This window comes from Colletotrichum chrysophilum (genome assembly GCF_026319265.1).
Source record: "Colletotrichum chrysophilum strain AFK26 chromosome Unknown scaffold_189, whole genome shotgun sequence".
In the NCBI taxonomy this organism is placed as follows: domain Eukaryota; kingdom Fungi; phylum Ascomycota; class Sordariomycetes; order Glomerellales; family Glomerellaceae; genus Colletotrichum; species Colletotrichum chrysophilum.
The window spans coordinates 51,762-67,279 of record NW_026517476.1 but is presented as its reverse complement, the minus strand read 5'-3'; the positions used below and the strand labels follow the sequence as shown (position 1 = coordinate 67,279).

Genomic DNA, 15,518 nt, shown 5'->3' with positions numbered 1-15,518 from the left:
TCAAAATGGCCTCGACGGATGGGACGTTGGTGGTGGGAGTAGACGTCGGAGGTGAGCGACCGACAGGGCCCCCGGACCCGTGTCACTTACACCGACTCTGCGTCTGGAGACTAACCGTATCTTCCAGGTACTAACACGGACAGCGTCTTGCTTAATGTCTCCAAGACCAGTGCGGACGCCGTGGTTGCATCTCACAAAGCCCCAACCACCTCCAACGTGACGCTCTCTGTCCAGGCAACTCTGAAAGCTCTGTTGGACTCGTCAACCCTCAACCCGGCGAGCATCACTGCTCTCGCCATCGGCACGACGCATTTCTTGAACGCAATCATTGAGAGAGACACATCGCGTGTCGAGAAGATTGCAGTCCTTCGCTTGGCCTCTCATAACTTTTCCACAGGAACGCCGCCCTTCGCAGACTGGCCAAAAGCTCTGAAGCGCATCATCAATGGACACTCTGCGATCATCCCTGGCGGATGCAACATCGACGGCACACTCATCGGACCCATCGATGAGGCAGCGATCCGCGAGCAAGCGGCCATCATCAAGTCCAAAGGGCTGAAGAACGTGGCCATTGTTGGGATCGGTTGCTCTACCGACAAAGACTACCACCAAGAAGAAGAGGTCTCTAAGATTCTTCGCAATGAGCTCGGAGAAGATGTCAACATTGTCCTGTCTCACAATATCGCAGGTCCGGGTCTCCTCGCACGCGAGAACGCCACGATTCTGAATGCCTCGATTCTCAACTTCGCCCAGCGGACGATCAGAGCTTTCATCGGTGCCATGCGTAGAATCGGTCTTCAGTGCCCGCTGTACTTGACTTCCAACTCTGGCCACCTTCTGCCGTTTTCCGAAGCCATGCAGGCGCCTATCAAGATCTTCTCATCGGGTGCCACCAACTCCATCAGAGGTGCTGCTTTCCTTGCGTCGGACGCGATCGATCAATCTGGCAGTATCGTCGTTGATATTGGCGGCACGACCTCTGACGTGGGCTATCTTTTGAAGAATGGATACCCTCGTCTATCCAAGAGCTACACGGCCCTGGCTGGCGTCAAGGTCAACCTCGAGATGCCTTCAGTCGAGAGTATCGGCTTGGGCGGAGGTTCCATCCTACACGTTGGCGACGATGGATCTGTTGCTGTTGGACCCGATAGCGTCGGCCATGACCTCGTTACTAAGGCGTTGTGCTTCGGAGGCGAGGTGGCCACGGCGACAGATATCGCTGTTGCATCGGGTGCAAAGATTGGCAACACCACAGTTGCCTTGCCGACCGACACTATTGAGAAGGGTAAGGCGCGAGTCAGAAAGATGCTGGAATCTGTCATCGATCGCGCCAAAATCTCTCCCGAGCCGTGCACCGTTATCTTGGTCGGAGGTGGCTCCGTTCTTTGCCCGCCAGAGCTCACCGGTGTGAGCAAAGTGGTGCTGCCTGAGCATGCTGGCGTCGCCAATGCCATCGGTGCCGCAATCGCCAAGATCTACGGCTCAGCTGAGACTATTGTCTACGGCTCAGATATCCAGGGCGGTATTGCGGAGGTCAAAGCTAGAGCTATCGAGAACGCTGTAGCCAAGGGCGGTGACTCGAGCTCTGTTACGGTCCTCCACGAAGAAGTTGCTGGTGTGCCATATGTGGAGAACCAGACCTCCATCAAGATTGAGGTTGCGCTGGCTGCGGACCATCAGCGGGTTTACTCGGAGATGACTCAGACAGCTGCCCCTGACCAACTTGTTGACGAGGAGATGTTCGAGGAGACTAAGAAGCATGAGACCACAGACGCTGGTGATGCCGACGAGGATGATACCGTCGACCTTAAAACCTACCGCCCGCAGATCGAGTCGAGCGGTCTCTGGACTCTCTCTGAGACTGACCTAAGGTTCTTGTCTATCGGCTGCTACATCCTGGGTTGCGGTGGCGGCGGGTCTCCATACGCCCCTTATCTCCAGTTGAGACAGCTTCTTACAGAAGGAGAGACAATGAAGATCATTCGCATCGAGGACTTAAAGGACGAGGAGATGATGCCGCCCGTTGCTAGTGTCGGTACACCGGCTGTTAGTATCGAGCGTCCCGGAGGACACGGCGTATGGCATGCCATGCAGGAGATGGAGAAGGAGATGAAGACCAAGTTTGAGAGACTGATTGCCACCGAGATCGGCGGAGCAAATGGCGTCGCTACCCTTATCTGGGGAAGCTCACGGTACTACGATATCCCCACGGTTGACGGAGATATGATGGGTAGGTTTCTCATACTAATGGACTCCAACACACCGTTCGTATTGCTAACACTATGTCCACAGGCCGAGCTTACCCCCAGTTTGAGATGGTCTCCCAATACATCCACGCCAAGTCCGTCAACGAGCTCCTCCCTGTAACTCTCTGCAGTGGAACCGGTCACAACGTTGTCATCCCCGCGACACAAACCGATGAGACTTCAGCAGGAATTGCTATTCGTGATGCATGCATGGCCATGGGCTCAGCCGCCGGCGCCGCCGGCCGTCCCATCCCTGGAAAGCTGATGCGCGAGGTCGGCATCCCAAACACTTACTCGTTAGCATGGCGTCTGGGACGTGTAGTCGCTTTGGCGCAGCAAGCTGGCACTGTTTCAACAGTTACAAAGGACTTGATAGAGGCTGCTGGTGGTCCTGGTAGCGCCAAGGTGCTTTTCCAGGGCAAGATTCGTGGCGTCGAAAGCACCCTGACAACTACGGCACACAGTCTGGGCAAGGTAACCGTTGAGAGGCTGAGTGAAAGCGAGATGGAAACGGATACGGATAGAATTGGCGAGGGCTTGAAGGAAGTTGTGGTTCCGTTCATGAATGAGAACCTCGGCGTTTTGGGCAAGCTTGAGGACGGCACGGAGAAGGTAAGCCTGATTACCATTGACATCTTTCCTGGCAATGATGCTAACTGTTTTGAAAAGGTCATCGCGACTGTTCCCGACTTGATCTTCCTCCTTGACACCTCGACTGGCGAAGCCATTGGTGTCCAAGAATACAGATACGGCCTAAAGGTGGCCGTCATGATCATGGCGGGCCATCCCCTTTGGGCAACCGAGCGTGCCCTCGAAATTGCTGGGCCCAAGGTCTTTGGCCTCCCCCACGATTACAAAACTGAGCTGAGCTACACCAAGCCAGTCAGTGTTATCGATGAGTTCCGACCGAAGGCATAAGATGGCGACACGTAAGATCCTTTGCAGAGGAAAACGGTGGGTGTGAGGAAGAACATCGGGACCCGCTATTACCCAACCTTGGAAGTTTATTACTATCAGAAATACCCCAAAAAGTCAAATTCTCACAAATCATCATGGTATCGGTGGCTGATCTGACCAGTCAAACTCCGGCACACCGTCAAAGAAATTCAAATCTGATTCAGCCAGGAAATTGTCGCCTACTCCAGCCCAATACGCCGATTCGCTGTCCAAAACGCTCATCGGCTCCCAGACATGTTGTCCGGGAGTTTCCAAGTCACCGCTTTGTGTTGCTATTCCCATGTTTCCTAGTGATTCACCCCCCGGTGTGATGAGAGTAGGATCGATGAGCACACCAGGCCCGGGCGAGGCCATATTGGGGGCCGGAGCGGATGCAACCGCTGGAGTCGTTGCGGCCGTTTTCGAAAGCTCCTCATGTAAGACCGGCACCGACTTGGGCACTTCTGAGGCGCTGCGAGATCCTGAGACATGTTTCTCTGCCTCTGTAGGTGGCCCAGCACTGCGACGGGTCTTCACATCCAGCACGCTCTTGAACTTCAGCCTGGCCTCTCCCGCAAGTGACCACGAATGAGCCATGTCTTGCAGTGCGTCGTCCAATATAGGCAGCAGGGTGTCGTTGGCTAGTGACGAGGGATTACTCATGTGCCTACAAGTAACTAATATCGCATTCATAGCCAAGATGCAGCCACCCACAAACAGAAGAGGCGCATTGCCGAGGGTATGTTCGCTCTTGAAACGCTGCAAAACATCCACGATGCCCTCTGCACCTGCTCTGCATACTCTGAACGACTGAGCAAGCGGATTCTTTTCATTCTCGGGTTTGTCTTCTGACAACGATGGCGTGTGTCCTATCGAAGCTATGAAGGGCAAGTTAAGGCTGATGCGTGTGCTGTGGTAGAGAGTGCTTCAACAGACAAGAGTGTGAGTACTTCTACTATTCCCAGCAACGTGAGAGAATGAAATACTTACTGTAAAATGGCCACGTTGACTTGCAGGTTATTCTTATTGGTAAACCACTTCTTCCATCTCATATTGGTCGGGAGAGCCTCATGCCAGGCAACAAGTCTGGCGTTCAGCTTATTTAAAGACACCTCAGTCCATCTCCTAGCATGCGCATCGGTCTTTTTCCTAGGCGCAAATGTCGTAGAGAGCATGTCGTGAATGATTCGGGCTAACTCTATTTGCTGGTTGAACAGCAGAGTCAATTTTGGCCCAGCCGGGCGTACCGTCTTCAGAAAGCCAAGGTCATGGGAAAAGAGCCAGTTTTCCCAAACCGGAGGTTCATGGCTATGGTTCTGTCAGCGGAAGATAAGGCAAGTATGTAAGGAAAACTAACGGCAGTGGCTCGCTCAAATTGACATCGGCGTCATTTTCGTACATGAATGTCGGGCGCCCAAGAAACAAGCTGAAGATTCTGTACATAAGTTAGAGCGCGCCACGGATTGGGCAATAATCTGCAAGACTGACTTGTCAGATAAGAAACAGCCCCAGTATATTCGGCGTCGAAACTCGTTATCGAAAGGGAACGGGGACGTCGAGTTCGGCCTGTCTTCTGAGCCCCAGTGGGTCGGTTCTCGTTGAAAGCCAATGTCCTGGCCCATTCTGAAAGCCATACCTGCCTTTCGCGTGAGCGATCGAATAATGCGGCAATGGGATCACCTTAGCGTACCAGCGAACATCCAGCCCCTCGAAATGTTTCCTTGTCCGACCTCGTAATATCCACAGCAAAGCAAAGCCTGCACAGAGGTTGGTCTCGGGGCGCTCAGGCCCTCCGTTGTCAGGATACTTTGTGCCGTATCCGCGAAACCTTGCGCCCGGGATCTGATTTCAGGATCCTTCGACATTAGGGCCCCGATTGCAGCTGCGGCATAGATCAAAGGAGGAGAACAAAAGTCGCCGTCGATGGGGTTGTCCTCGAATTCAGCTACAAAAGCCTCCCTGTCAATGAACATAAACAGTGGATACTGCCAGTAGAAGAAAAGACCCAGGCACAAACGCATTGTCTGGTTGATCAGGTTGCTTCTGTCATCCTGGAAGGGTGACTTCTTTGAGTTGCCCGATGAGCTGCCACAAGTATCTCCGTAGTCATTTTGAAAGATACTGGTTGGGCCGTGGTAAATCATAGAGCCTGGACTGTCAGTCACCAGAACATATTACATCCACTCTCTTCTTAAGAACCTCACCATCCAAAGTCTCTTGCAAGGTCGCCTTGGTCAAAGCCTCACTCAACGCTGCTTCGTCCTCCAAGGGCAAGCTAGAGAAAGACGGCACGTAGTCTTTGATCTCAACTTCGTCCAAAATCTGGTTTCGCTCATCGTTGCTAGCCTCCTTGAGCCGAGCTAAGAAGCCCTCAAGCGAGGCGATGCGAGACTCCAGTGCCGCAACATACTCACGTGACACGGGCGGCCGTTTGAAGTCGCTCTCCCGAAACTCGCACTTAGCCGAAGCTGCGGAGCAATTGGCGCACGGGAATGTGCGGGAACACCGGATCTGAGAGCGGCGCCGTTGTCAGCCGGACGAGACTTCCATAATGCGGCGGTGGCCGACGGCCATCGGCGAAGACGGGACGGGCGACATCGGAGGGACTCCGTGGATTATTAATACTGCGGTACCTTTCTCTGTTGACACCGTTTACACCTTTTTTTTCATTACATGTTTAGCATCTTTCTGATTCAAGTTGTGATGCTGAGATCAACTTACGATATCCGCTTCACGTTGTTCTTCTCCATCTTCAAGTGGGCATGCAGGCAGGCAACCACCGCCAAAGAGACGGTCAGTCGCGCGCGTAAGGGGCTGGCAGAGGTGCGGGACAAAAACCACCGCGGTCACATGACAATCAATTTGTTTTGGACCCTTTTTCACAAGTTGGCCGGTGCGCTGAAGATTGCGGGGTTGATTGAAGTGGGATGGGTGCCTGTTAACACTTGACAGCGCGATGGCTGAGAAACCCTGCTCTGAATCCCTCTGTGCAACATGACCAACCACGTTCGTCATAGACTTGCCATTTGGGGGTTCGGTTCACTAATTTTAGGTGGCAAACGAATTCGTATTTCACCAGCGTCCTTTCTGGCATACTTAGGTTCAACTCTGCAGGTTTCGTGAATTGTAATCCTGCGCTGAGAGGATGTTATCAGCATGGCCGGGGTAGAAGGATCCACAACCTAGGCAACACGATATCGCCGGAGCTTAAGCATTACAAAGCTGGGCGTGTAGCTGGACCTAGGCAACGATGAAGGCAATCAGCACGATGAAAGGAAACAGCGCAAAATCTTCCTATGCGAGTGTTTGTAAAAAAGCCACCAAAGGATCAGTGAAGACTTTACTGCTCAGATTAGTCTGCACAAATGGATGACGAGATATCGTTATCAACGAGACAGTAGGGACAAGTTGATAAGTAGGTAGGTTTTCAGCCGTCTGTGAGAGCAATTGAAGAAGTTCGTATGACTCTTGCTATTGGATGACTTGGTCACACAAGTTGCAGTCGAGTTAAGCACATGTCAACTACTGGTCTTCAAGTCTTGATCACAGACTGAAGCTGCCAGCCTTCTGATGCGCTCAGATGTATCCTTAAACTAATATTGATGTAAAATAACCTTGATATCAATTCAGTCTCATTCACATTCCTTTCCGGACCTTTCCCGAAGAGTCTGGTACAACTCGGCAATAGAATTTCGACATCCGCGCGAACAGCTTTATCTACATGTATGGGGGAGAGGCCAGTGCTCCCGTCGCTCTGTAATGTTGTTCTCAACATGCCTAATATCCCTGCTGTTATGCAATCTTTTAGCTCTACGTCTCTGAGATTTGCTAAAGACTTGACTATTTTAGTCCCGGTTGAATTGCTTCGACAATTCCAACCTTCAACCCGAACCCAAACTAGCAATCGCGTTGCAACCGCGTTGTAACGCCACCCACAGGGACCCCACCATCTTACGTGATGGGCTCGGGTTCCAAGCTTCCCTCACGCCAAAACAAAATTCCAAATTGCCAAGCCCTCCTCAATATCATTTTCACCGATCACGGAGGCATTGCGCTGTTTCTTTTGCCGCCGAAAGCTCACCCCGCGTGCGATAATGCAACGCCGAGCGGCCGGCCGAGATGTCGGATATGATACCCCGCATGCCCCTCCTATCTTTGCTATCTAGGCTATCACACCATCATGCAACCTCACCCCTCCTTCTGATCTTGCCACATTTTCACAATCATTGCGGCATACGCTAGACTTACTAAGCTTTTGTTCACCAAGGTACAAGGTTGACAGGATCTCCAGTTGCGGCTGAGTTGTCAGACACACTATTCAGACGTCACAGCAACCCAGCATGACGACTTCAAAGCACGTCGTCTTCCAGAACGGAAGGTTCTTCCGGTCAAACAAGGCGCCACCTGGACAGCGATCGGAGGCCAACTTCGCCGAGGCTCTCGTGATCAAGGACGGCCTTATCACATTCGTCGGCGAAGCTTCAGCAAACGAAGTCAAGAGCGCTATCGATGCAGGAGCTGAGGTTCGCGATGTTGGCGGCCGTCACGTCCTGCCTGGTCTTCTCGATGGACACATTCACTTGACTCAGCTGGGACAGACCTTGCAGAAACTGCCTCTGGACAAGTGCAAGAGCCTAGCGGACATCAGGAAGACTATCAAAGACCATGCCGCCGCCAACCCGGACCAGGCGCGTATTTTTTGCAGTGGCTGGATGCATTTCATGACACCAGAGGGTCCCTTAGCCTCGCTCATTGACGACTTGGACCCTCGTCCGATCTTGATCACAGCAAAGGACCTGCATTCTACGTGGTGCAACAGCGCCGCTCTTAGAGAGCTAGACCTGGACAACGAGCCGGACCCTCCTGGTGGTGAGATCATGCGCGACCCCAAGACTGGCAAGCCGAGTGGTCTGCTCTCGGAAGCAGCAAGCATGAAGTGGATTCCGTTGTACATGGCCAGGACTTCCACGATGGAAGATCGCATATCGGCAATCAAAACCGCTGTCAACGACTACACGAGTGCTGGATTCACTGGTCTCATCGACATGGCAATGGAAGAGGAGGGATGGGAAGCGCTGCAGAACTATCGTAAGCGGGAGAAGGAAGCCGGTCGACCGTTCCCTATTCGTTTCGCTGCCTACTGGATGATCCTGCCGAGGGACAATGATGCGGAGAACATCAAGCAAGTTGAGAGGGCTGCAGAACTCGCCAAAGAGTTCAACTTGGAGACGGACCCCGACTGCAGACTCGTGGGTATTAAACTGGTATGCGACGGCATCATCGATGCTTGCACAGCCTCCTTGAAGGAGCCATACAGCCACAACAACGAGAACTGCGACCCCGTCTGGTCACCGGAACACATGGGTCCCGTTGTGGAAGCAGCGACAAAAAACGGCTTGCAAGTTGCGCTCCACGCCATCGGTGACCGCACAGTCGCCAACGCCATCGACGTGCTCGAGAAGTATGTCGGCCCGGAGCATCGCCCTCGTATCGAGCACCTCGAAGTTACAACCGCGGAGGACGCCAAGCGTTTGGGCAAGCTGGGCATTACAGCCTCCGTTCAGCCTGTTCACTCCGACCCTGCCATCCTACGCGCATGGCCAAAGCTCATTGGCGAGCACCGCTGTGGACGCGCTTTCGCGTACAGCGACTTCGCCGACGGGGGAGCACCCGTGGCTATTGGTTCTGACGCGCCGACTGCGCCGCATCATATTGTCAATAACTTGTACATTGCAACTACGCGAAGGTCGGCCCGTGAGCCGGAATTGGAAACGGTCGTCAACCCTCAGTTCGCGTTGTCCATGTGCGATGTTGTGGCTGGGGCCACGGAGGGGGCGGCAAGGAGTTGTTTCTTGGACGATCGTGTAGGATCATTTGAAGTTGGCAAGAGGGCTGATTTGGCTGTATTTGATCTTGAATGGAAGCCCGAGAAGGCTCTGCAGGCAAAGGCTGTAGAGACTTGGTTTGAGGGACAGCAAGTGTTTCCTGGGCAGGTTTGAGGCCTAGCGGATGGAGTTTGGTATCGCGATAGATTAGATCAGCATTAGGCAAGGAGAGTAAATATACGAATGAGTAAGGAAGTAGCAGGAGTCGCAATCGTAGAACTCGGCACTCAGTATCAAGATCCTCATCTACTTACGCATTTCAGGTACTTCATGCTCTTCTCACCAGATCCATCCAAGTACAAAGTGTGCTACTGTGCTAGCAATCCAAGCACGACCCAGGACAATACAAACACATTATCATCGAGCGTCTGGCTAACCTTCGGCAAATCCTTCTTCGTGATACACAATGGAAGCTACAAGATGAAATGAGCCCCAACTATAGACGTCAAAGTCAAAGCAAGTATGACGCATTTGCTCACAGCCAACTGTCTAGACTCGCTCTTGTTGTACTGAAGCTCCTTCTTGAGAGAAGCGTAGTCGATCCACTCGCATTTTCCCTGAAATACTTCCTTGGTGTAGTTGAACTTCCTACCCTCAGCTTTGAGCTCGTCTATCTTCTTTCCTGCTGCCTCTCTGACACAGTTTGGCCAATTGATGGCTACCTCTGGTTGATGGGTGAAGCATGCCATGGATTGGCAAAAACGCTGTGTCGTGTACACATTCGTGCCATTCCGGATGCTCGGACAGCAATGTTCGAAGAGGTCAAAGTCTGCTCCAGGGCTCACGAGATATCCGCGAGTAAAGATAACGTCATTTATCGTGCGGCAGACAATGGGCACCCCGAGGTCAGGGGCAGGCCGCGCGCACGCGTGTGGATTTTGGTGCCATCGCTCTTGGAGCTAGAGAGATACGTCAGACACATATGTTAGATCGGAATAGTATTCAGACTTCAGAGAGCACGCAGGGAGCCCATTACTTACATGTGTTCGATGCGTTTCGTTGACCACGGGGATTTGGTCCATGGCGGGCGAACGTGTAGAATGGCTTGAATGACGGATCCCCCTTCAAAGAAGGCTGACGATGTTGACAAGACTTTGACTCCGCGCTACTGTCAGGTGGGCAATTTGGCCTAAGTCTCTCTTATAGGTGGGTACGGGCAATGCTGTCACAAAAGATTGAACTCTCAGCTGTCTCTTTAATGGCCAACCCAGGATGACGTATGTTATAGATTCAAAATTACATAGCTGCTGTGCCGCAGCCCTTTCAAACTTGACTGGCTGTGGCAATCAGGCTCAGTTCGACAGTTACGGTCACATTCATGTAGCTGCTTTGACATTGCCTGATTGGTGGTGCCAATCAACCCCGAGTCCGCCAAGCCAGGCTTGGCGCGTGAATCGCTCAATCCAGACGGTCCAGACTCTACAGTATTTATTCGGCTGTCTTGGAACACGAGATTCATAACCAACCGGTTGCCTCTTAATTTTGTTGGACCAATAAAGCTCTTCCCATCTTCTGTCAACATCTTCCAACAGCATACGAAGCTCGCGTATTTCTTTCAAATCACCTTTGCGGCCCGTCACAAGGACGGTCGATAACCCTGGACACAACACAACTTCAAATAAGACTTCATGCGGTTGGAATATCGAATTTCTTGGCTTGCCTCTGTTGGAAGCTTGCAGACTTGGCGAACAGAGTATTGCCCTCAATGCCCATCGTGGCTCGCGCTGTAGATCGGCGGAACACCTAGTCGCGGAACTGCATGTTCGAAACGCGAAATGTAGAAAAGGAAGATATTGCGCTGCTGCGCCTCTCACGAGCAGTTATTGGACCGAGAAATTCGAAAGACATCTTCGGAAGAAGTCCAAACGAACTCCTTTCAGAACCATCAGCTGATCATTGCGAGCCTCGTCAACATGAGAAGTGCCTCAACCAAACCTCGAGGCAGAGAGCAAGTTATTTTGGAGTTGAAACAGTCAAGAAATGGTCTGGACCGCCCTCGCCTGGAAGGTGTGGAGGATGAATGGCAGGTGGGGGCTGTTGGTGCGCGAGACTTTGGGCTCGGTCGAGATGAGCATCGTGACTTCACTGAGCTGCTTGGAACAGCTGTACGGCGAGTGAGTGTTTTGGGCTATCTTCAGATGTGTCTAGTATACTAGCATTTACTTCATGACTTGTAGAGGCGCAGGTCAATCCTGGGATGAGGAGTGAGGATGAAAATTATTCAAAGCTGGCTTGATTGTTCGCCGAAAGCTTTCAATTCTGTTCTTCACCATCGCCTCGCTCAGGTTATGCTACTGACAAGACCCTTTCTTCTCTTCTATATACAAATCCCAACTCTTTCTCACACTCTATCTGGTCATTGGCAACCATGTTGAACCGCCTCCTTCTACTCTTGCGCGCGGCTGGACACGTCTTACCGAGAGATGGCGACAGCGTTGACCGGTACACTGTTTGTGGTCAAGATCGTGGGTATGTTTTCGAATCAACAGTCACATACAATTGATTTGTTCTTGTTCCAGATGAGTATATATGCTGAGAAGATGAACAGATACACTGAGCAAGACTCGTTGGAAGCTGCGCAGTACTTGACGAACACTGTTGTGACATCTGATGCCTTTTCAATGGCCAGACATGATTGCATTTTTGCGCACGTCAACACGACTGTGGTCAGTCTCTGCAACGGCAGTCAGCGCAACCGCACCATCAACCGCGACGAAGCTAGACGTGGTGTCGACCAACTCATCAAAGACTGCGGTCTCAATGGCGGCTTCACTGGTATCCACGTCGTCAATAACTTGACCTTCGCCGCCTATGGTGTCGGAGGGATCAGTCTAGCTCCTCCCGGTTCCAATCCTCCTGATGTTCCTGGATCGAGGAAACGCTCGCTAGGGCGATCCCTTTCCAGGCGCGACTGCGCGTGGGCTTACGACGGTGTTCCACACTTTGACTGTGACGCCAAAAACAGGCTGAATGAAGATGGATCTTGTGGTGGTCAGATTGTGCCTGAGAGCAACTGTCAGGCTTTCTGCGAGCTCCGCAGGACTGGTTTCCTTGGCCATGAGGAACGAGCACCTGGCGAGGGAGGGAATCAGATGCTCCCAGGCGAAGCCAAAGAACTTGGTGGAGGTTTCGAGACCTCTATTTCCAACGGCTTCTCCATCGGTGTCGAGGGAATTTTCAAAGAAGTCATCGGTGCTGGTGTTAGCTATGAATGTGCGTAGCGTGGGTTCCAAAACGATGTTCGTAGTAGAAGCTTACTGGAATTAGGGTCAATTTCGAGGACGACACTTATAACTACAACAAGATCCATGAAGGACGTCAGCTCGGAACAGTACTCTCGTTGGGTCTTTTTTCCTAAGCTTATCGAGAGTTGCGGTACCGTCTCGCGCAAAGCATATTCAGCCCCGACCCCGTGTACTGGGTTGTACTGCACCGGTCTCCCAGCAGACGATCCTGACTGCGTTGGAGATTTGGAGAATGTTGCTAACGTATGCTCGCTGGTACCGAAGCTGAACCCAGACGACGAACCTGAGGTTTTCTGGGCCGTCCGTAAGTTTGGTTTCTGCGTTTTCCATGACAAAGCAAGGGACCACGGGACATTCTTGTCAGCTGACTTTACACTTCCCTGTTACAGTCTACGAATATGAGGATGGGACTCCTTTGCCCTTCGATCAGCAGCATTTTTCATACAAGACTCCTTGCGTTAGTGACGACCCAGACGGCGATGGAGAGAAAGAGTGTTACAACCATATTCCTGCTCTCATGCTGGCACCGAACTACGAAAAGCTCGAGGAAGCCATTGGAGCAACCAGTGCTTAAGTTGGCGGGCTCAGCACCTGCCGATGATATACGCTGATAGGAGACAAGCAATATACAGAGGCATAGATTCTGAAGTACACGCGACATTTGGGAGATGTCTCATTGCTAATTTACGTTCTGATCTTCCTCGTAGTTTCTGCGAGATTCGAAATCATGTACACGAACACGGGGTTCTTGCGGATTGATGTTTTTCTTTATCTAGTTTGACTCGTGTCAGAACATTTCTATAGCAGTATGAAGAATCATATCACAATTCTAGTCCAATTATCGTTTCAAATTTACTGTCCTGTGATGATTCAGCACAAAGCTTGAGAACTAGCAAGCTCCAGAAGTAGGAAGATATGAATTCTTCGTACTACCAAATATGTGGTATCTTCTGCTGACTGATGAATACATCTATGGATCTATTTGATCGTGGTGTTGTGGAGAGGGAGCTGCCCCGGCCGACTCGCGCCTAATTCAGATACCCAGTAGGCTACCTTTGGAGGGGTTTTCTGTGGTCAATCCAGACCCTCGTAAATATCTCTGTCAAATTCATACGGCAGCTTATAAAGTGTGCCAGCGGGCAGTAATGTGCTATGCAAAGACATAATTGAAACCTTAGAACAAGGGGGGAGAGGAGGAATCATTGTATCAAGACATCTGTTGGCCCACTTCTTAAGGGGTCTTCATTATCCGGGGATATAATTGCGATTCGTCTCGGCATAAAGACGTGAACTCCCGGACGTACTTGAAGTCTCAGCGTGGTCATACAAGTATAGCAAAGATACCGACCAAGGCTGTGGCCAGGGCCATCAACAAGTTGCTAGATTGAACAGCAGGGGCGACGCTGAAAAACATACCTCTGCTCCTCCTAACTTCACCCGAGCTACCTACCTCCAACTTCCTTCGCAGCGGCTGGCATAGACTTGTTGAAAGACTTGTATGTGGCCTTCATGCCGGCCTGAAGCTTCTTGATCGAATCGCGACCTCGGTAGTTGCTCCATGTACGGTCCAAAAGCCCTGAAAAATCGTTAGCAGCAGGTACATCCCCTATCAAAGGCAGACAACAAGCCCGAAACACGCAACTTACCCCAAAAGTCCTCAACATCAGCTTTGCCTTCACGGATGTAATAGCTGCCGCCCATACTCCAAACCATCCACCCAACACTCCTATGAACCATCAAGTCCATTAAGCACTTGTGGAAGTTCTTCTCATACTCGCGCTTAGTATCCGACTGATCATGGCCCCATTCGCTCATGATCAGCGGCGCCACGTTGGCTTGCCCCTTGGTCATAACGTCCGCGCCCCAGCCATCGAGCATCCCGTAGTATCCTTCACAGTCCATGGACAGACCGTGGTCGTACTGGTGCAGCTCGAAGACGAACTTGTTCTTGAACGGCAGCTCCGCGATGGAGAAGTTCCATCTCGGCTCGTCGGCGTACCACCCGTTAGCGGGCGCCTCGATGTCGATGCCGCCCAGCCGGCCGCCGAAGAAGATGAGCACGTCCGGGTTGGCGGCGTGGATCGCGCTGGCGCTCTGGACCATGCGGTTCCCCCACGTCTCCCACGTTTTGGGCTCGATGGCGGGAGCGACGGGGGGATTGTCGTAGCTGAACCGCTCGCGTATCTCGTTGCGAAGACCGATGCTTGAAAAGGACTTCCAGTTGGCTTTGCCCTATATCCATGTGTCAGCACATTGAGCAGCATGACTAGAGTGAGACGGGACTCACATACTCTGCCATGTAAGACAAGCTCCTAATCCAGTTGGTAGTGTTGAAGTAAGCATCGCCAAACCACCCGTTCCCGTCGGCTACGTTACAGCACCACCCAGCATTGGACATGTGGTTATCAAGATGCAGGTAGATGTTCTGACGTGCCAGCTCATCAGCAACAGCGTCCCACACTTCAAGACGCTTGGTGCTCTCGTTGAAGCTAGGATTGTTGCTGACGATCTGTTTCATGACCTTGGTGCCGTTCTCCGCGCCGAGCGCCTTCTCCAGGGTCGCTTTGAGAGTCACGTCGCCTCCCTTGTCGACGATGTCGTCCACCATCTCAGTCGCGAACGTCAGGCGCACCGAGTTGAAGCCGGTCTCGGCGATCTTGGTGACGATGTTGGAGATGCTCTGAAACTGCAGGCCTTCCGGTAGCATGGTCTGCTCATGGCCGGGCCAGTTGGCGCCGACGAGGGCGACGGTCTCGTTCTTGGCGTCGAGGATGTCTCGGCCGATGACGGAGAGAGGAAGATGTTGAACCTCGCGCTGCGCGAGACGCTCGGAGGCCGATGTGAACGGCAGCGTGAGCGCGCTTAGTAGCGCCGTTGTGGTGGTATGAAGCCGGCGCATGATGGATCGCTAGAGTTTCGTGGGCCAGACGAGAACGCCTACTTTCGGCCTTAGGAGGTACGGACCTATAGCTAGGGGTCTCTGCAGAGGTCAAAGAACACGAGTGAAAAAATGGGTAGGAATTGAGCGGATCGACGAGGAGTCCTCGTTAATGGACGTCCTATTAATTGAGGGTACTCATCCTCACTTCTGTCAAGGTCCTCGCATATCCCTCCCGGGCCTCAATAAATAACAGCAATATTGCACCACTCCAAGCCTTCCATCCTTGGAGTCTCAAAGAAGCATTTCTCAAACTTTTCCCCTGTGC

The 15,518-nt window shown here is 52.1% G+C and overlaps 6 protein-coding genes across 6 annotated transcripts; 4 read left to right on the top strand and 2 right to left on the bottom strand.

Moving 5' to 3' along the window:
* Positions 1 to 5: 5 nt before the first annotated feature.
* On the top strand, positions 6 to 3,164 carry COL26b_012768 (uncharacterized protein; the record flags this gene model as incomplete). Its single annotated transcript, XM_053185405.1, has 4 exons — positions 6 to 51; positions 128 to 2,230; positions 2,293 to 2,858; positions 2,916 to 3,164. The coding sequence occupies 4 exons, from the start codon at positions 6 to 8 to the stop codon at positions 3,162 to 3,164; spliced, it is 2,964 nt and encodes a 987-aa protein (XP_053030668.1).
* A 2,175-nt stretch (positions 3,165 to 5,339) lies between these two features.
* COL26b_012767 (uncharacterized protein) lies at positions 5,340 to 5,932 on the bottom strand (the record flags this gene model as incomplete). The annotated part of the gene is made up of 3 exons (XM_053185404.1): positions 5,340 to 5,639; positions 5,671 to 5,806; positions 5,904 to 5,932. The coding sequence occupies 3 exons, from the start codon at positions 5,930 to 5,932 to the stop codon at positions 5,340 to 5,342; spliced, it is 465 nt and encodes a 154-aa protein (XP_053030667.1).
* A 1,590-nt stretch (positions 5,933 to 7,522) lies between these two features.
* COL26b_012766 (uncharacterized protein) lies at positions 7,523 to 9,181 on the top strand (the record flags this gene model as incomplete). The annotated part of the gene is made up of 1 exon (XM_053185403.1): positions 7,523 to 9,181. One exon carries the CDS (start codon positions 7,523 to 7,525, stop codon positions 9,179 to 9,181), a length of 1,659 nt encoding a protein of 552 aa, XP_053030666.1.
* A 2,254-nt stretch (positions 9,182 to 11,435) lies between these two features.
* On the top strand, positions 11,436 to 12,288 carry COL26b_012765 (uncharacterized protein; the record flags this gene model as incomplete). The annotated part of the gene is made up of 2 exons (XM_053185402.1): positions 11,436 to 11,536; positions 11,616 to 12,288. The coding sequence occupies 2 exons, from the start codon at positions 11,436 to 11,438 to the stop codon at positions 12,286 to 12,288; spliced, it is 774 nt and encodes a 257-aa protein (XP_053030665.1).
* Positions 12,289 to 12,375: 87 nt separating this feature from the next.
* Positions 12,376 to 12,886, top strand: COL26b_012764 (uncharacterized protein; the record flags this gene model as incomplete). Its single annotated transcript, XM_053185401.1, has 2 exons — positions 12,376 to 12,616; positions 12,702 to 12,886. 2 exons carry the CDS (start codon positions 12,376 to 12,378, stop codon positions 12,884 to 12,886), a joined length of 426 nt encoding a protein of 141 aa, XP_053030664.1.
* An 868-nt stretch (positions 12,887 to 13,754) lies between these two features.
* On the bottom strand, positions 13,755 to 15,211 carry COL26b_012763 (uncharacterized protein; the record flags this gene model as incomplete). The annotated part of the gene is made up of 3 exons (XM_053185400.1): positions 13,755 to 13,888; positions 13,959 to 14,544; positions 14,600 to 15,211. The coding sequence occupies 3 exons, from the start codon at positions 15,209 to 15,211 to the stop codon at positions 13,755 to 13,757; spliced, it is 1,332 nt and encodes a 443-aa protein (XP_053030663.1).
* Between the last annotated feature and the right edge of the window lie 307 nt (positions 15,212 to 15,518).